Consider the following 20006-nt stretch of genomic DNA (forward strand, 5'->3'; position numbering starts at 1 on the left):
AGAAACTGGTCTATGAGCTCCTTCTGAACTTTGTAGATTCACATTGTCGGGTGGGGATTGAGATGGTTGAAGGGCCAAATGTTGGCCAGGGACAGCAATGTCCAATTTGTGACATTAGCAGGATGCAGGATGCAGGATTGGGTGTTGGTCCAGATGTATTGATACACATGAGTTCAATCGTTTTTCCGTTCTTGCTGTATTTTGTATTTTTGAAAGGGTTGAAGATAATCGATCCCAGCAGTCTCAGACAGTTGACATTCCTTGAAACACGGTTGTAACACACCAAGTTGCACTTGCGATCAAAGCGCGATTATCCTCGCAATATCAAAACGTCGACGTCTCTTTCGTCCTTTGTTCTTTACGTCTTGTTTGAACGCATTTCCGCGTGAGACCCCGGCGGGCAGAAATCAACACGCCAATCACAAAACGCGTCTTCACACCCGTCCCCATCTGCACCATGACGATTGAGCGGTTTAAACTGCAAAGTCCACATCGATCCGTCTGCCTGCCACTGTCCTGCGTGACCGCTGTCGAAAGCCCCGCGTCCATCTGCAGACGTCGGTCGGATACTTACAAATACAAATTCCACAGCCTGAATGAGGGCAGTTAGACTTAAATCTTTCTTATGGCGCTCCTGTAAGCGTTTTATACGCAACCTGGCTGCTTGACGGGTGTCCTGTCGAGACAAGCGTCTCTATTGTCCCCTTACCCCCCCAAAAAAGAAGCCGCTGCTAACATCAGCCGCAGCAGCTGTAGTAGCTAGTTAGCTCACGATAAGTGTCTAGCATGTAGCGCTAGCGAGCTAGCTACTTAGCCAGCTAACGTTACGTCTGAGATTCATTTCGGGGACTTTATCACGCGCCGATAAGCGTCACTAATCTGGTCGGGATGGAAAAATTCTTTGAAGGGTACAACCAGAGTGTCCGAAAACACGACAAAGCCCCCCTCCCCGTGGTCTCGGTGCGGTCCCTGACAGGCAGGAGGCAGCGTGCACGGGGGGACCTGCCAGTCAAAGGGACCAGTCATGATCGAACCTCGGTGCCGACTTGACAAGCGCATAAAAGCCAGAGGACCAAAAGGCACCTACCATTCTCTTCACCGTTGAGACTCAGGAAGAGACGCGGCGTGGCCTTTATCCATCTATCGGTGCTGCTCGTCGTTAGCCCTGGAAGGAAAGCCCGTTGGACGTAGGAGAGCTTCGCGTCGGCTGCAGCTCCAACGGAAGGTTGGTTTTTCATAATTGTGCGACTCCAAACTGACGCTGCGTGACGAGCCGGCTGAGTCAGCCAAGCCCCGCGCGCGGTCACGTGTCTGGGGCGGAGCCAGCGGCTACACGTGCGCTCTGTTTTACTCCCCGCAAATGGGAGGTAAACACATCCCGCACTCTCACCGGGAGCCCGGACCAGCCCGAGGTTACGGATTTAACACTAAGGATCAAACGATCGTTAGAATACAAATGATTTTTTTGCTCTTTTTATCTATTTATTTTAACTAGTTATGGTTTGGAACCAGACTTTGATTAGGTGGTAATAATAGTGTCCATTTTCCGGTCAAAGCATTGCTAAGAAAGTCAAAATATGAAGGTAAATGTGTCTTCTGGGTGGTTATTCTACAGCAAAAACGTCCCAGTTCCTTTTCTGCTTGGCTGAAAAATATATTTCAGCAATATGGCGTTGAACAACCCTTCATGTTTGTTATAAAAGGAGGTAAAAATCAATTTAAAGGCTTAATCAAAATTATCCAGCAAGAAATGAAAGCTTGGACAAGACCAGAAAAACTCACACCTCACTTTAGATTTAATTCAGTTTAATATAAGGCAATAAAACATACAAACAACTTACACAACACGACCCAGAACAATAATAAAATGTATTATTAGTGACTAAGGAATTAAAATGTCATCCCAGCCCCACCCCTGATGTAACTGTCAAGCTGAGAGCTATAAAGTGCGTCCCTGCTGTATGTAATCACCAAAAAGGCAGCTATTTCAGTATTTTTTTCTAAAGAAAGTTGAATATTTTAGGCACTAAAGGAGCCTTGTGATCACTTAAAAAACAAAAGCTCTGTTCCAAATACACAATATTTATCAGCCTTTTAATTTGTCAAAAGCTATTATTCACAGCAACTCAAAATCCACTTTACTTTCAACATTCAGGTGATCGAAACCGTATCTTCCCTTGCATTGCAAATATAGTATTAAAAAGCATCCAGCAGTTTTGTCTGTGATCAACACATCAGCATTTTTGTCCTCCTATGGAGCAGTCAGTTCTTCCCTCTAAAAGGATAAAGGAAAACAGTCAGTTATTCATTCCAGTTCTTGGAATAGCCGGGATGAAATTCATAAACACATGACGGAGATGTGCTGCTATTTACATTAGCCATAAGAGAAGAAATGGCAAAAAAAACAAAACAACTGCAAGCACCAACATGCAGCGAGACGCACAAGAATGCTGTCGACTGCTTGGAAGTTGGAGTTAAATGGTTAGCCTTCCAATGATGGAAGAGAGGCATTAATGCAGACAAAGAATGATGAAAAGACTGTAGAAATAAAGATGGGGGTTATATTAATTATTATAATTATTCGTTTTCCAGGGCCGTGGTTGTAACAAGTGCACCTTGGAAGGTGAGAACTCCTCCTTCTGCTACTTGGAGGTACATTTTTGGTCAACTAGAGACACCTAGTGGTCACTTAGAGTAAACCAATATATATATATATATATATATATATATATATATATATATATATATATATATATATATATATATATATATATATATATTAATCATGCAACAGTGCGTAATGAATATTGATTTTTTTTTTTTTACGTGTTTTTTTTTTTTAAAGGTGTGTTTTTACATGTCAAGTGTGTCTCTGAATATCACACTGACCCTGGAAATCTGGCATAAATATGTGGTGGGGGGAGAAAAGGGTACTGCAGTAAGCAACAGTGGCAGGATAGATGCAGTGGAAGGATCTGCAATGACGAGAATCACACCTGGCAGCAAAGGTTCCCTTGATGATTCCAAGACCTGGTGAAAATGAACCCAGTTCAGAATGATCTCCTCCCTACGTTTTGTCTCTTATATACACGCAAACATGCTCAGAAACGAAGATAAAGCGTCAAGATGAAAACCAACTTGAGGTCTGCTCATTTTGTCACATTTTCTTCCTTTACCTTCAATAATAATGATACCCAACATACATCGTGTGCTGTGAACCAGGAAGTCAATAAAAGACACGTAAACACAATCACGATATTCGCAATACGTCGAGCAGGAGAACAGACTCAACTGATCACAGGAAGCTCTAACATTCCTCTTACAGGACTGATGTTAAACACATGGACCAAATTGTCAGCGGCAGCCTCGGGTGTCCAACATGCTCTCAATTTACAGTCAGTTTATGGTTAGTGTGAGGTTACGCAGTGGCAGCTCTGCAATCAAAGCTTTATTATTGTATTAGTCATTATTAGCTGCAATGTTTCAGCTCGTTAAAAGTACATTTTTGATGTGGAGTGTGCATAAAACTGAGACCTGTTTAAAAGGAGTGCGGGGAAATGCTTCGGAAAATGCTTTGGCGCCCTCACCTCATAGGTGGTTCCTGTCCAGAACTGCCTCATCTCTTTCCTGTAGCCAGCCACTGCAGCGGCGGTGATCAGGGTGAAGGGAACCAGGTAGAGCAAGGCAGGCTGGCCCATTCCAGACAGCAGCATCACAGCAAATGTCATGATTATTCCCAGCAGATAAGCTACAGGAAATTACAGACACACACACATCCAGAGAAGGAAAGAGGAACATAAACAAACAGCAAAGTCAGGTCATGATCAGGTCTGGATACAAAAGAGTCTACAGATTACAGGTGAGCAGCGATGTACCTATGCAGGAGCTGATGAAGTAGACCTTGTTTCTGCTGTTGATCCGGACGTCAAATCTGCTGCAGTAGGCTACCAAGAGACCTAATAAAGAGGATGGAAACAACCTCCAGATAGTTTTGCTGATATTATAATACCAAAATCGTATACTGATGTTTTGAATCTCACCTGGAACGATGATATCTCCAAAACCAAGAATGGAGAACTGCATCCCGCACATGTTCAGAGCCCAGGCCGAGAAGCGCGGCACACGCATCACCACCGGCAGCTGGGGAGACAAAGCTTGTCGTGACTCTGACTGTTCACGCTGGTGTAGCAGACATTTCTGCACATCTGCTTTGGAAACATGGTGTCAGGCTGAGCTGAGCAGTAGATACACAAATTTACATGGCTCATATAGCGCACGCTGACCTACTGATGAGATAAATACACAGATGAACAGAGAAGAAACAAAAGAGGAAACAGAAATCACATGACAGAGATATTTTTGTCAATTATGGTGGCAGCAAATGAGGAACACTTCTCTTTCTCACTTGTGTGATTTAATCCTTTGTAATGTTAAACAAAATGGAATGATACGACATCACACTACATGCTACAGCACATGGTTCAGTTAATTATTGGCTTTATGTCCAAAACCTTAAGCTCTGCTGCAGGATAACGCTCTGAAATACTTGGCATTCTTTTGGACAGCAAAAAAAAAGCTAGTTTTAGTAAAAGAAACCAGGAGCACATATTCCAAAAGTAAATAACTGAGCCCATTGACTGGCAAATCTGTCGGCAGAGCAGCTGGGTTTAAAGAAAAGAAAAAACCCTAAAGGGTCTTATGAGACTTCAGACCACTTGATAATCATGTGAGAGCATGCTGGTGTGGTCCTTTCTCAGATTCAAGATATATAAAACATTGTTTTCACAAGTAAACCACCACTTATTCCTCACCAGGCTCATGGCTGCTAGAGTATATCCCAGCAGGAATACTTAATGGAGGCTTATCACAGGACACACACTTCACCCAGGGGGAATTTCAGACATGAATCAAGCTAATGTGCATGTTTTTGGACTTTGAGGGAGACTATAAACATCAAATGCATTATATATTATTTTATCATTGTTTTCAACTTAAGTGCATTTTTATTTTGCACTTAATTAGAATTTGTCAGAATGCAGTTAATCAGTGCTTTGTTGGTAAAAAAATAAAAAAAAGCACAGTAACCTGAGTCAAGGCAGAATGGACAAGCAACAAATCAAGCCTTACTTTCTCAGAGGGAGCCTGGGGTTCAGCAGGGACCTCCACCATGTTACTTTGTGTCTAAGACAGAGCCCACACAACCCCAGTTCAGTTAGTAAACCAACCCATTGCACCGTTGATAATGTGCAGATTAGTTAGGTTGTTAAAAAGAAAGCCAGACCAAACCTCAACGTGAGAAAGAGGAAACTCTTTGTTAATCATCATTTTGTCTAAAATGATTTCTTGAATCAGTTGAACGTGAGTGATAATATAGCAGCTGACATCAAAGGGTATAAAATATATAAATATACAGGCACGCATACAATTTGTTCCACCCATCCTATGATTGAAAATGTTTCAATAAGTTAGTGGACCTCCACCTCCAAGTCTAATCCTTTGCAGAAGTTCTTACCCTCTCTCCTGCAGCGTCGGGGCCAAGGGCAACCTGCACCATGATGCTAACGCCATTCTGTTGACGGAGAAAAAGCCTTCACTGAGATGTTAGATTAAAAAACAGCCCAAACTGGAACTGACTTCATCTATTATATCATCATCACATTGCAACATTACAGCTATAGGTCCATTTCCTGTTTAATTTTCTAGCGTGTCATTTCAGTCAGATTTCAACATTTCAACAACAGAACCGCTAACACAAAAGCTGTAAATACAATTCATTAGTTGACAATTCCTGACGTTTTATGTCAAAGGCAAAAGAACCTGAAAAGAGAAATGGACATACCTTGGTGAAGAATGGTGTGATGAAAACGAAGAAGACATCATAAACAAGAAGGAGGCTCAGCAGAATAACACAGATCTGCAAAAGGCAATTATTAGACCACTGCTAATCATTAGATGCTAACATCTGCCCTCTATTGGAAAAAATACTTATCACACATGAACCTTTTTATTCTAGTAAAATAAATAAATATTTTGTATCAAAATATATACATTAATTTACATAATAACACGTGACAGCACTGGAGGGAGAAGCTCCAGACTAAGTGAAAAGCAGATGAAGGGAGGAAGCAAATTTCAAGTGATGTACTTTGAAGTTGGACAGTGAGATGGTCTTCATGAAGTTAAGGCAGAATGCAATTCCAAGAAGGTCCTGCAAGATCCAGATCCAGCTGCAAGAGGGAGAGGGAGGGAGGAATGTGTGCATTAGGTCACGCGATTTGAAATAACATTTTCTCCTGCAGGATACAAACGGGGGACGTGCAGGTTTCCAATCTGATCCACTGTGTTCGAGTTATTCACGTTTCTTCGTGTGTGATTCAGCTGAACTGACAGACCTCATTGGTAGTCAGTCGTAAGCACTAGCAGCCTGCAGGCAGATAATAGCCAAGAGTTTCCTTCTTCCCCTTCCTTGCTGTATTTTACTGGTCTGTGCAGATCCAACAAACATGGATCAACCTTTAGCGCTTTTGCTCCCATTACATACTGTATCAGCACAGACGAGACAGTGTCCGGCAGTGAAATGTCCAATCTAAACATGCCCTAAATTGATTCTGATGGTGTTTCTTATCCAAGGTCCCCTTTATGTTTTAAACTTGAGATACCTTGTCATTAAAGTGCTCGCACTGGCCAACTCTGCCGAATGACTCCATACAATATAACTGCTTTCTAAATACGCTAAACTATAAACTTTGCGCAGTGAGACATGGGAATAAAAACACTGAGATAAATCAGCATTGCCACGGAGACCAAACCTAAAATCGCAAACCTTTTCCGACATCCTAGAAGGCTGTTGGCACGCTTTTGTTCTGACAGGTTAATGACTCAAACTCACCTGTCTTCATTCCTGTAGACTCCCCAGACCACAGCGATGCTGATGCACACAGCTGCCAGGACCAAAGACCGCAAGGACAACTTGCAGTTTTTAATAGAGAAGCTAAAAAAATACAAGTACAGAAAGTCAATTTAAAAAACGGTGGCAGCCATGAGTAAAAAGACACGCAGAGGCTCTGTTAAACTGCTTCAGACTACGAGCACAACTTCCATCGCATTAGAATAGTAAGAGAAAAAAATGATCATTGGCATAACCTGTGTGTAAATTACTCATAATTTGAATGATAACATTGAATATGTCACTACAGTCCAAAGAGTTGCAGGGAACCTCTTGATCCTGAGATTCCTGCTAATGTTGTTAAAACAGAACCGTATGTCTGTTGTTCTATACAACTGCTCACACATGAACTGAGCCTGGTGTGGCCATGCAGGCCAACAGCCTTAGAAACTGCTGCCATCATGCTTGTGTCACACACATCTCTTGTAAACAGATCGAAGCTGGCAGCAGCGGATACTAGTAAATGTACAAAAAAAATGTTTTTCCACACAGGAAACCAATGATTAAATCATTTCCTTAAGTAAACACATTTGCTCGCAAGTAGGAGCTACTGTGAGACGATTAAAAAAATAATAGCTTTCTTACCTCACAGTGCCACAGCCAATGACGTCCATCACGGCGTCCAAACAGCTGAACAACGCAGAGGCAGATGCCAGGCAGAATATTGCAATAATGACATAAACTGGGCGAAAAAAAGAGGGACAACAGAAGAATGGATCATGTCAGCAAACTCCTGTGGGTGCACAAGTGCTGGTTTGCAAGTCTACTTACCCAGGATGTTATAGAAGAAGTACATGAGGAGCAGCATCACGGACATCAGGCCCACAAAGATGATGACCTTGAGAGGAGAGTAGAGGAAGAGGTCGCCACCCTCTGCTCTGCTGTCTCCTCCTCCTTCTAGGACACAGTCCAGTCGATCCCTTTTACAAACAAACCGATAGTTATAACACAGTGAATCTGGAATCAATCAGAATCATCTCTTCAACTGGTTCCTTCAGTTCACCTGTGAGGAGGAACGTCTCACCTCTCACATGCTCGGCACCAGCATCCACCCAAGGTGACCGTGACAACAGCAATCAACAGCATGACGACGATGCTTGGATCGATCTTTGATTGCGGGGGAGCGTAAAGCTTCACCTGCATATTTTCACCAAAGACCTGAGGACATATGTAAGAATTTATCATTTATTGACCTGAAATGATCTCATGCCACTTAATTAGGCAAGTGTTTTATTTTTAATAACCAACAGACCTGCTGAGCATCCAACAAATCCCTGTACCTCATGAGAGCCAGAGGGATGTGGACAGATGAATATTCAGAGACATTGGCTGATGGGGTGATCTGAAGAACACAACAAATCCAATCTGATTAGATCCATAATAAAGGTCTTGAGTCAACTGCACAGAGTTTGGTGTAGTACAAGAGGGAGAACACACAAGTAAACAGTACATTCATGAGGAAGTTCATAGGAGGAGCAGCGTCTCCACACCGTTTCAAACATGGGAAACATAGAAACAGAACAATCATAAACTGCCATCTGGCAGGCACAGTCACCGCTGTCCTGCCAGGACATTCTAACCTGAGCAGGTGAAGCTGTAGGTTACAGGAGATTTTTGTATCAAAAAGAGGGGGGAAATAGCCAGTCCAACAACAACCATGGTGTTTCATTTTGTATTTCCCTTAAAGATTTTGTACTAATATCCAAAGTAAAAAAAAGACCAAAGCTATGTTAACTTGTAAAGAAGATTTTTATCAACTGAAGTTAAAATTTGGGTTTACTTAAGAGTAATTGTCTTACCAGCGTCGTGTTGCTAGCCAGAAGCAAAAGCGTTGCTCCAAGGCTTTGGGCCACCACAGCTTTCTGGCTGAAATCGCATACCCCCCTCATCACCACCAATGCTTTTCCGTTCACCACTTCTGGTTGGATCCCAGTGGCATCACACAGCAAGGTGGAGGTCAGATTCACCAGAGGATACTGCAGCTGGAAACACACGTGCACAGAAACAGGACAAGGATAAAACTATGCAGCCTGGCAAGGATTCTAGCTTCTGGAACACACAGGAGGTGTGTTATATGCACACAACATAATTATTTAAAAAGGTCATAGTTACAGAAGAGTGACCCAAATGAAAACACTTACAGCAGCATCAAGTGTTTGTGACAGCGGTGTCCAGGATTGGTTGTAAACAAGGCAGTATTCCTTATCAGTAACTCCATTTGAAATGTGCAAGATTCCCTCTTGACAGTTTACCTGGTGGCAAAAGAAAATCTTATCTCACGATTTCAAACAAAAGTGAATACACCTTGACGATAGCTCTGTAATATTCTGTAAAGGACATGCTGGCTGGATGTAATTACAGCTGACCTGGGAAAAAACATTGTTTGAAGCTGCGACAGCTTCAAAGGTCATGCAAATAAATGTGTGGGCGTTGGAATATTTATGTTTTAGCTATGCTTTATGATGTTTTGTGCCCCAGCTCTCTCTTGTACACTTGAATTCAGTCTAAGTCACCCTTTTACCTGGTTATTGGACAAAGCTGCATATGTGACAAAGGATCGCAATAAAGACGCCGAGTTTTAAAAGACAAAGCGGAAGAAAAAGCGTGACTTAGTCAGCAAACCTGTTCATCTGAAACGCCATTCCTGAAGCAAATGATTAATCTCTCAACATACTGCAAATGCTTTTACTAAAGTTGGTCTCTCTCAAGTTTATCTTGTTATCTTGTTCCATTGCCAAATAGCAACAATACACCAAACATTAATAACAGAAAAATACTATTAATAAACACAGAACAGTAGCTACATGGGAGATAGATAGATAGATAGATAGATAGATAGATAGATAGATAGATAGATAGATAGATAGATAGATAGATAGATAGATAGTTTTACGGGATTTGCCGTCAACTATAACAACCAATGCTAGTTTAGCGTCACTGGCAGCGACCTTTTGTCTCATTTGCCTACTCAACTGGGTCTCTACCACGGAAATGTCTCTTAGCGACAGCAGGATTTCGGTGTAGCCAGTCAATAGTCGACGTTGGACGGCTGCCTTGACAGCGAAACCAGCCTGAAGCTGTTTAGTTTCTCTTTCTGTTGTTAGCGTCCGTCATCTTACCTGCGAGGCCAAGACAATGGCCGTAAAAACGACAATTCTGACAGCCGTGTCCATTTCGGTAGCATTCGCTTTTTGTAGGTTCTGGTAGCGTCAACATTCATGGGCTCCTGTGCAGAAACCCGACCGACTCACAGGTTTCGCGTCTTCTTCTCTCTTCTCCCTCAGCTGCCCGCCACTTCCTGTATTGGCTCGTGACGCTGACGTCAGTTCCTATTGTTCTTTTCTTTTGCGTCGCAGGATTGGCGGCCTGCTGCCCCCCACAGGTGGATAACTTTTATTGCCCCACTTGCCCCTTTCAGAACCGAATATTTTACTATTTATTCAAACTGGGAGGTCTGGCAGTAGTGCTTTGCAATAATTTTTTTTTTGCTTTGTACCAGTTATTATGGGCAAACATAGCTCAAAGAAGAAAAAGAAAAAAAAACTGTGGCTCACACACACTGATTAATGAGAATTTGACCTCTGAGTTTAATCTTTACACTCTTTGGGTGGTCACACACAACCCCAGCAGCAACAGGGATTTGGTGCCTTGCTCATGGGCACCCAAGCGGTGACCCATCCCAGTGTTTGAACCAGCACCTCTCTGGTTACAAAAACAATTTGTTTCCTGTGAGTTACAAGCTGCCGAAATAAGGAGAAAAGGGTGAAATAGAGGAAGGATCATGGATTCAACAGGCACAAGATAAAATAAAATAACTTTGAATATGTGCACGATGTTACAACCATGCATACGACACACGTAAAACACGAGGACAGAAAACATATCAGGCAAGCCTGTCAGAGAGGAAAATGTAATCGGGAGGAATGGGGGTGTTGTCTGCCAGAGAGGAAAATTACTGATTTTGCTGCAGGTTTTTATAAAAAATATTCCGACCTATGCCTGTTTTTGCAGCCAACATCCCAAAACCAGCTGAGCCTGTGCAATGGGGTCCTGAGCCTTTTGCCACCTTGCCCCCTCATCTCTGGAACTCCCTCCAACAAGAACAGCAGTGCTCTCTCCCTATTCAAATCTGGCCTGAATCTCAACTTTTTCTTTTATTATTATCATTCTTATATTGTAATATTGTTGTTATTGGTTTTAGTCTCACCTCTGACTCAGCTGTTTGGATGGATGCTATCTAATGTTGCTTTCATCCCAAATATTCTTGTTCACATGAATTTCTTTGAGAATTATTTACATTGCGGAGAAAAATTGTCTCTCAAACATCAACACTCTAAATATACACATTTGTCTCCTGATAATGCCACAGAGCATGTTTGCAGGCTGTGAATCACTCCATAATGGTCGGAGTTTGTCAGTTCCGATCTTTCAAAGAGCCCCTCATATTCTTCTTTTGGCTTTGCATCAGTAGCCCAATGCTTGACTCATGCAGTTCGCCCCGTCACTGCAATACAATCAGCTTGTCAGACGTAATCATGCTTCTAACGATGACCTACACACTCATGGGCACCAATTAACTCATAAATGAATGTTCACTCAGCCAAGAGGTAATTATGCACATTGAATTCATTTGAATTAATCCGATTCACAAGGAGATTTTCCATCTGACTCATTACCAGTGGTCAAATCCAGACATTAGTTCTTCATACTAACATGATCATTCTACTGTGCCTATATGAGGTATAGAAGAAAAATAAATGCATATGAATGAACACAGCACGCAGCAAAAACCATTCTACCCAGAGTGCAGCATTTATATCAGTATACCAGTGATCAACCTGGACATTAATGGCCTTTTTTTGATTTCTTCATTTCATCCTAAGATGATTGTGTCTTCTTTTACAGCAGAGAGCAGCAGTGAAAAGCAGCCATATGGGGAAGAAGATTGTTCAACCCTGAAGCTCTGCAGCAGCTGTACTGCTTCATTTAACCCTATTTGGACCCCTTTGACATCTATAGCTTGAGGGCTTAAAATTACAGGGTTATTGGATTTCTGTTTCCTTTTGACTGCTCCGTGAGCCTTTTGATTGTTCAGTTCATTTTGATTGTACAGTTTTTGAAGCAACAGCAAGAAATCCCCACTGATTTGAGAATCTCAAGTACAGATTTTGGCAGATGCTGCGAAGGGAAACTTTAGATGAGTGCTTTGCATGTAAGTCTGAATGCAAATCTCTGCTGTGTTGATTACGTCACATGCACTGTGCAAAGTACCACACACCCATACACACACACTCTCGTGCACACACACACACACATTAGACATAATACATTACCCTAATCTTAATCCAATTCTGACCTCAACCTTAAAGCCATGTTTTAACCCTCAAACACCTGTGAGGTAATGGGGACCAGCCAAATAAGTAGTTTGCTCCACAATATAGAGCAACTATAAGGACACACATATGCACACACGTGCATAGTTGTTCTGAAGAACCATGTGGTGAAGTTTGATTTGTGCTGTGTCTCTTCTCTGTTTGCTTCTAAAGATATCTTCATTTACGTCACAGTGAAGATCCCTTTCTGTGTCTCTCTGCATCACGTTATTGATGATGAAATAAGAGGAACAGCAGATTGGACAAACAGCAGAATTCCATGATGAAAACTGTGGAGTGCAACCAAGACCCGGGGCTCGGCAATTCATTTAAAAGACTCTTAAACTTTAAACAAGCAAGCCACAATATTATTGTTATAATTTACTGAGAGAGAAAAATGCTTTACTTGCATATAGAAAAGAGTTACGAGAACGCTCAGTTACAGCTCGCCAATGACACTTTGACAATGACAAATAAAACACACTTTTTAAAAATCATGCAAGGCAAGAAACCCATTCAGATATAGATCCCAGTGCTGCAACAAAAGGCTAGTTTGAAACAGTCCAATCACCAAATGTTGCGTTCACAATTATTTAAAATAAAAGCTGCAAAAAAACTGCTGCAGAATTAACAAAAGACCCACAAGGACTATTACTATTAACTAAATTAACAGATGAAGAATATTGTTCCTCTGAACACACCTCTCATCCAAATCATCCTTCAATAATGGTTATTTTTTGCAGCGTAAAGTCACCAGTTGAGAAGGTTTTCAAATGGCCACTGTGCCCCCCCACCAACAAATGCAAAAGATGCCAATCAGAGGCGTTTATTGATTAAATCTCCTGCGTTTTCATTGTGCCCATGCTGCCGGTAATCAATGCTCGCTGCGTTTTAGTCCACAGTGTCTCAGGTCAGAAACGATGCCAGGTTCTTTCCATAGTGCTCCAAACACTCCGCTCGCCTTTGTGCATCCACATTCCTCTCAGAGATTGACGCAATCACTTTGCCCGATCAATACTGAAACCATTTTAGCTTGATATTGTGAACCTGAACCTTTCGGTTACTTTTAATCAAACCTGTTGTTTGGTTCTGTTGATAAAAAGAGAAGTTAAGTTTCTTAACTTACGTTTCAGTTAAGTTACCTACACATGGTCAGTATTTGCCGGTAATTTTCAAAAATATTTTAATTAAACGAAGACATCGATTCTTGCATATGTTCAAATCAAGGGCTATATTCCACTTATTTATCCAGGATGTCCGGTTTAATCCCTGACCCAGTTGTACGCTGACTTTTGGCCGGAAGAGGTACCCGAAGCCTTGTTTTGGGTCAGCTCGATCTCTTCCTGCCTGTGAGCTGACCAGCATATTAGTTCTCCTCAGCGTTACAGAAGGACATTAATCCGTGGCGATGAATCAAAAGAGCTCCTGCGCCACAGACACAAGCGTCACCAGACCCGGAAGGTTTGGTCCAACGCACAGTAAACAAGGTTCCAGCTGCTCAACCCTCACAGAGATAGATGAAACAATTATTCCTGCCTGATTAATGAACACGCTTGACTCTTTCTGATTGATTGATTGATTAGCCACAAGTCCCGTTAGGCATGAACAGTCGGGAGCTGGACAGTCAGCAGCAGGACTGAAGGTGTCGCATCGAACCATTCAAATATGATTATTCTGAAGTGAGAATGTTTGGTTTTGTTCCACCACTGAGCTCTGGGAACATCTGCAATCTCTGACCTCAGGATCAAAGAAAATTGTAGAGCAAAGCCTAAAGAGGCTAACTGCAATTTATTTTTACAGGAGTCACATCATTTTGATAAATCCCATGTTTTCCTTCGGTCACGTGAAGATATCTTGTCCTTTGATCTGTCCTTCCCATCAACACTGCAGTTGAGCATCTCAATCCCCCCCAAAAAGATCAAATTTCCACCTCACTTCATTTCCATGTAACAACAGCCAATAAGGTTGTGCAGCTTCAAAACTCACCTACTCCAACAGCACTTATTCTTCTGTGATGACATCTATTTGTGGCAGCTTCCTCCTAAAAATGACTATTAAAATGTCACACAGACAGGAAACCCTTTTCTCAAAAGGCCCTGCCGCATGTAGTGACACATTACTTACAATCCGGTTACGCTCGCATTTATTCGAGGCAAGAGATGTCGGCGAGAACGCCGAGACAACAGGAAACCGCCGAGCTTTTAAATGTTTCTGCTTTATCAGAGTAATTTAAAAGCTTTCACGTCTCCGTTGAAGAAACCAGATGGACACAGTCTTTTATTTTCTCCTCAATGGGGATCAAACAGACGCACCGACAAACGTGCAGGTGTGTGAAAGCTGCCGTCATTCACGGTGTTCGCTGACACCCAGGCTGACATCACGCCGGGAGCAAAAGCTCACTTGTGTCACAGTATTACAATTATTCCGCCCTTCAATTTATCGTGAGGTGAGATATGCACTAATGTCAAAGGTCACGGAGGGGTAATGGGGCTTTGAATGTATAATTGTGTGCTGACAGTGGTCTCAACTCTCCCCCTTTCCCATTTGACATTTCTTTTCAAGCTGAAATAGACAATGAGAATATGCCTGGAGTGTGTTTTAATTAATCCCTGCCACCTCTCCTCATCACACTGACCTGTGTTTAACTTTCAGTCAGTTATTGCCATGGAAACAGAGCACAGTCGTTAGACTCCTTCTGACATTATAAAGCCTTGCTGTGATTATGAGGATCCTACAGCAGATGTTCTGAATGAGTGGTACCACAAATGGCCTTAAGGCAGGATGATGATGATGATGATGATGGTGGTGGTGATGATGATGATGATGATGATGGTGGTGGTGATGATGATGATAATGATGATGATGATGATGACGATGATGGTGGTGATGATGATGATGATGGTGGTGATGATGATGATGGTGGTGGTGATGATGATGATGATGTTGGTGGTGATGATGATGGTGATGTTGGTGGTGATGATGATGGTGATGATGGTGGTGATGATGGTGGTGATGATGATGATGATGATAATGATGATGATGATGATGACGATGATGGTGGTGATGATGATGACGATGATGGTGGTGATGATGATGATGATGGTGGTGATGATGATGATGGTGGTGGTGATGATGATGATGATGTTGGTGGTGATGATGATGGTGATGATGGTGGTGATGATGATGATGATGGTGGTGATGATGATGGTGGTGATGATGATGATGATGGTGGTGATGATGATGATGATGTTGGTGGTGATGATGATGGTGATGATGGTGGTGATGATGGTGGTGATGATGATGATGATGATGGTGGTGATGATGATGGTGGTGATGATGATGATGATGGTGATGATGATGATGGTGGTGGTGATGATGGTGGTGATGATGATGGTGATGATGATGGTGGTGATGATGATGATGATGATGATGATGATGATGATGGTGGTGATTATGGTGATGATGGTGGTGATTATGGTGATGATGGTGGTGATTATGGTGATGATGGTGGTGATGATGATGGTGATGATGATGATGATGATGATGATGATGATGATGATGATGATGATGATGATGACGACGACGACGACATTTGGCATTATTAGTAGCAGCAGAATTTGAAGTTTATGGTGGGGGGAGGTCATTTAAAATATTATATGTACGTACATTTAAATGCATCTTAAATGCTGAATGTAATTTGTCATATTTTTTCTTGCGTTTTTAAAATTGTTCCCAGCCGGATTTGAAGCATCCAAGTTTTATTCTGTAATGCTGTCTGTAATCCAGATGCTCTCCTGTCGTTTAAGAAGCCAACACATTTTCTTTTTCCTTAGATTTGTGAGTAGGGGGCATCTAAGAGCTGAGAGTCCACCCCGGTGGTTGCTGTAGCAGCCTGTGATTGGTGGGTCCTGGCGCATAAAGACGGTGGATGGCAGAAGCGCGGAACATCTGTGGAACCTTTCGAGAACCTGCGTGATTGATGCACTTACGACAACCAGATGGAGGGATAAAGGACGGCCAGTGACATCTCCGACGAAGACTGCTTGTTTCTCTTTATTTTTTAATATATGTACGTGCGGTCCAAGAAGTCCGAAACCCGCGTCTTGTGCGTAATTTCGTTTCGCTTAATATAATTCGGATTTTCCCCCCTAAATATAAAGCAGGTTTGTATGTCTTAAATGATTATCCTTAAGCTGTCTTTAAGCATTTGTAATCACAGAGAATATGAAATATACGCAGATTATGATTTATTTAGTTTCCTCATGCGATAACTGTCCTTACGAGGGCAGGTTTTTAATCTTTTTTAAAGTCTTATAAACGTGTAAAATATTTACCAAAAATAAAACAAACAAGTCTGCTAAGTGACAAGTTGATGCATTGATTATTAGCTCTGCAGACGTTCTGCCATTCTTTATTATGCAGGCTACATTTTTAGACTCTTCAATATTCCACAGCGATTCCTCCTCTTTTTCAGGAGAAATGTGTGTATACCTGACCCACGTGAGCCATCACCGAGATGGTGCTGTAGGATTTAGCTATTTTAAAGTTTCAATGAGTCGATGCTTCTGTTGTGTTTTAATAGATACAGAATCCACAGATCCATCTATGCTGGTTTATAAACCAGGAATTGTTGACCAGTAAATACACTGGGCGACACCGTTCTGCATATTTATGTCTGTAACTAAGGCTTGCGTGTATGTCATTATTAATGGGTGTTTCCACAAATGTGTTCTGATGCCCCTCACATGCTCCATAATTCCCTGCTCTGTGTTTTGCTGATATTTCCTCTCTCTGCTCCGGCTCGGCATCCATCTTCATGGTGGATGAGCAGAATGTGTTCTTTTTTAGACAACAGAAGATGAATGCCACGTTGTGTGACTCTATGTCAGCAACCATGTTTCACTTGGCACCGGAGTGCCCTCTGAATATCAGCATCAACTATTCCTGGCCCTGGTCCAACCGGACGGCGATGGAGGGCACCCCGCTGCTGCCCACCTTCACCACCGCGGCCAAAGTCAGGGTGGCCATCACCTGGATCCTCTGCGTCGTCTCGGCCTTCTGCAACATGGCCGTGTTGTGGGTGGCACACAGCGAAGGGAGGCGAAAGTCCCACGTCAGGATGCTGATCGTCAACCTGACACTTGCCGACCTGCTGGTCACCTTCATCGTGATGCCTGTGGACGCCATGTGGAACGTCACCGTGCAGTGGATCGCTGGGGACTTTGCCTGCAGAATGCTGATGTTTCTCAAGCTGCAGGCGATGTACTCCTGTGCCTTTGTCACCGTGGTGATTAGCCTAGATAGACAGTCGGCCATTCTCAACCCTCTGGCTATTAATGAGGCCAGACAGAGGAATAAAGTCATGCTGACCGTGGCGTGGATCATGAGTTTCGTGCTCTCCCTCCCTCAGGTAAGGTACCACTGGCCTAGTGCTCTTAAGTCCACTTCATCTCCACCGTTTGAGTGATATTTGTGTAATGAGTGTCCCTCCTGCAGATATTCATCTTTCACAGTGTGACCATCATCCTTCCTGAGGACTTCACCCAGTGCACCACCCGTGGGAGTTTCCTGACACGCTGGCACGAAACCGCCTACAACATGTTCACCTTCTCCTGCCTTTTCCTGCTGCCGCTGGTCATCATGATCACCTGCTACACCAGGATCTTCTTTGAGATCTCCAAACGAATGCAAAAGGACAACTGTGAGAACAATTTGTTGTTTTTTTGTTTTTCTTAAAAAGAGAGAAAAAAGACTGCTACTCATGTACAATAGTTGAGATTGCAGAATTTTTTCAGTTTTGAAAAGGTTGTGCATCCGCTGTAAGGTGCAGAAACACATTCACACCTCTTTGGACTGAGGAAGAGAACGGGCAAATCAAAGGCCCAAGACTCCTCTTGTTAGGACACATTATTCTAGGTACATATACAGCTGTGGAAATAGCGAAAAGGCAAAATAAGCTAGTAGCTGTTATTAACCCGTCATTTTGTTTGAATATATTTGATTTACTACAAGGAGAAGTCTAAAAGCCTCAGAGCTTTCAATGCCATTATCATTTTACTAAAAGCAAATTAGTCAAATGTAGTTGTCCCGCACCAAGAATCTCTATGATGCACCAGCAGAACATTTTTCTGTTCCTCTTCTGCCCCCAGTGCCCTCCAATGAAGTGCATCTGCGGCGTTCCAAGAATAACATCCCCAAAGCTCGGATTAGAACCCTGAAAATGAGCATCGTCATCGTCACCTCCTTTATCGTCTGCTGGACTCCCTACTACCTGCTGGGTCTGTGGTACTGGTTCTTCCCGGATGACCTGGAAGGGAAGGTCTCCCACTCTCTGACCCACATTTTGTTCATCTTTGGCCTCCTCAATGCCTGCCTGGACCCCATCATCTACGGCCTGTTCACCATTCACTTCCGCAAGGGCCTCCGGAGGTTTTTCGGCAGAGGCGCTAAAGCGGCAGAGCTGGACAATAACACCGTCATAACTGGGTCTTTCACTTGTGCCACAACCTTGGTGCCGCTGAGGAGGGAGGTGAGCTCCGTCAGCTGCGAAGGGTCTGCGTGCAGCGACAACCACACCGGAGCGTCGCTGAGAAGCAAATGTTTAATGATGACACTAGTCAGTAGCAATTAGCAGAAAGTTCACTCAGCCAGGAGCTAACGATGCTTATTGAGCCACACATTTGAATTCACATTTGGAGACATTCCAACGGACTGATCACTAATGGTCAAATCCAAATTTTAGTTCTTGTTCGTACCAACGTAATCAATCATATGCGACTATACAGAAAAAAGAAATAAATACAGCAGCATCTCACCAGCGTGCAATGTTTAATCAGGATAAAAGTGGACCAACCTGAAATTATCAGTCTCTTTTAGATGTCCTCACTTTATTCTACCGCATTTGTGTCTTCTTTAATGGCAGAGGAAGTGCGAGCAGTGAAAAGCAGCTAAATGGAGGGGAAGATTGATCACTCTCGAAGCTCTGCAGCAGCTATACTGCCTCAATTGAGCCTCCTCAGCTAGAGAATGGGAGCGTGAAATCACAGAATTATTGCTTGGATTTCTGTTTCCTTTTGACTGACTCACTGCTGTTCGCAGAGCCTTTCAATTGTACAGTGTTTCTGTCTGACACAAGAAATCCCCACTGATTCGAGCAGCTCACACATGCAGAGAGGACCATAGTCTGGCAGATGCTGGGAAGGGAAACTTTGAATGAGCGTTTTATTTGACTCAATGTCTAAAAGTGAATCACTGCTGTGTAGTGGATGCCTCTCTCTCTCTCTATCAGTTACCCAGCTCCAGACATTGGACACACCCCAGGACTTGATCAACCCTTGGGAGAGGGTGTGTGGTGGTAATGGCTGAAACACCCGATGACCCCCAGGGTCCACTGCAGATGATGTGTCCAGCAGTTCAGGTCTATTTGTATATATTTGATTGAACTGAATTCTAATTAATTACATACACTTAAAAAGTAAATGAGTTTTAAAAAGAATCCACCAAAAAGACCTAATAAATGACGCCTTTTATGAACCTTAGTTACCAATGATTATGAACAACCGCGACCCACGATGCTTGCAGCACCAAAACAGAGCCGACCATACAGTCCCATTTCAGCGCTTTGAAATAAGCCCAACCATAAAAACAAACAATTCTAACATTCCTAAAACAGGAACCAGGAACTCAGA

General features: G+C 42.7%; 3 protein-coding genes and 1 long non-coding RNA gene across 8 annotated transcripts in view; 2 read left to right on the forward strand and 2 right to left on the reverse strand.

Moving 5' to 3' along the window:
- Positions 1 to 1261, reverse strand: part of trpm7 (transient receptor potential cation channel, subfamily M, member 7) — a 32730-nt gene extending 31469 nt beyond the window's left edge. The window contains exon 1 of the mRNA XM_011609713.2: positions 1088 to 1261. Within this exon, the coding sequence (XP_011608015.2) occupies positions 1088 to 1090 (3 nt within the window). The 5' untranslated portion in view covers positions 1091 to 1261. The remainder of the gene's footprint in view (positions 1 to 1087) is intronic.
- Positions 1108 to 3039, forward strand: LOC115252072 (uncharacterized). The gene is made up of 3 exons (XR_003890510.1): positions 1108 to 1225; positions 2593 to 2652; positions 2846 to 3039. It is a non-coding gene; the product is annotated as an uncharacterized lncRNA (long non-coding RNA).
- Positions 1790 to 10252, reverse strand: sppl2a (signal peptide peptidase like 2A). Of its 3 annotated transcripts, XM_003969561.3 has the most exons (17): positions 10066 to 10252; positions 9088 to 9198; positions 8746 to 8928; positions 8199 to 8288; positions 7971 to 8104; positions 7718 to 7866; positions 7532 to 7628; positions 6890 to 6991; positions 6146 to 6227; positions 5840 to 5914; positions 5513 to 5569; positions 5128 to 5181; positions 4041 to 4140; positions 3876 to 3956; positions 3588 to 3748; positions 2997 to 3030; positions 1790 to 2275 (listed from the first exon to the last, which is right to left on the reverse strand). In XM_003969561.3, the coding sequence occupies exons 1-17, from the start codon at positions 10117 to 10119 to the stop codon at positions 2235 to 2237; spliced, it is 1605 nt and encodes a 534-aa protein (XP_003969610.1). In that variant the 5' UTR covers positions 10120 to 10252; the 3' UTR covers positions 1790 to 2234. The 3 variants fall into 3 exon arrangements, with proteins under 3 accessions (XP_003969610.1, XP_011608014.1, XP_011608013.1); XM_011609712.2 differs by lacking the exon at positions 5128 to 5181; XM_011609711.2 differs by lacking the exon at positions 2997 to 3030.
- A 5868-nt stretch (positions 10253 to 16120) lies between these two features.
- LOC101077044 (gonadotropin-releasing hormone II receptor-like) lies at positions 16121 to 19740 on the forward strand. 3 transcript variants are annotated; one of them, XM_029846364.1, is made up of 5 exons: positions 16121 to 16481; positions 17150 to 17728; positions 17815 to 18019; positions 18468 to 18847; positions 19607 to 19740. In XM_029846364.1, exons 2-5 carry the CDS (start codon positions 17177 to 17179, stop codon positions 19643 to 19645), a joined length of 1176 nt encoding a protein of 391 aa, XP_029702224.1. In that variant the 5' UTR covers positions 16121 to 16481; positions 17150 to 17176; the 3' UTR covers positions 19646 to 19740. The 3 variants fall into 3 exon arrangements, with proteins under 3 accessions (XP_029702224.1, XP_029702222.1, XP_029702223.1); XM_029846362.1 differs by lacking the exon at positions 19607 to 19740 and having other exon boundaries at positions 18468 to 19163; XM_029846363.1 differs by lacking the exon at positions 19607 to 19740 and having other exon boundaries at positions 17167 to 17728; positions 18468 to 19163.
- The last annotated feature ends 266 nt before the right edge of the window (positions 19741 to 20006 follow it).

This window comes from Takifugu rubripes, chromosome 13, assembly GCF_901000725.2.
Source record: "Takifugu rubripes chromosome 13, fTakRub1.2, whole genome shotgun sequence".
In the NCBI taxonomy this organism is placed as follows: Eukaryota; Metazoa; Chordata; class Actinopteri; order Tetraodontiformes; family Tetraodontidae; genus Takifugu; species Takifugu rubripes.

Coding starts and splice junctions, on each gene's coding strand:
- sppl2a (XM_003969561.3), bottom strand. CDS start 10,119: ATGGACACGGCTGTCAGAATTGTCGTTTTTACGGCCATTGTCTTGGCC. Junction 8,929..9,087: donor CACAAACACTTGATGCTGCT/GTAAGTGTTTTC, acceptor GTGTGTTTCCAG/CTGCAGTATCCTCTGGTGAA. Junction 6,992..7,531: donor ATTGGCTGTGGCACTGTGAG/GTAAGAAAGCTA, acceptor GTATTTTTTTAG/CTTCTCTATTAAAAACTGCA.
- LOC101077044 (XM_029846362.1), top strand. CDS start 17,177: ATGAATGCCACGTTGTGTGACTCTATGTCAGCAACCATGTTTCACTTG. Junction 17,729..17,814: donor TCGTGCTCTCCCTCCCTCAG/GTAAGGTACCAC, acceptor TCCCTCCTGCAG/ATATTCATCTTTCACAGTGT. Junction 18,020..18,467: donor ACGAATGCAAAAGGACAACT/GTGAGAACAATT, acceptor TTCTGCCCCCAG/TGCCCTCCAATGAAGTGCAT.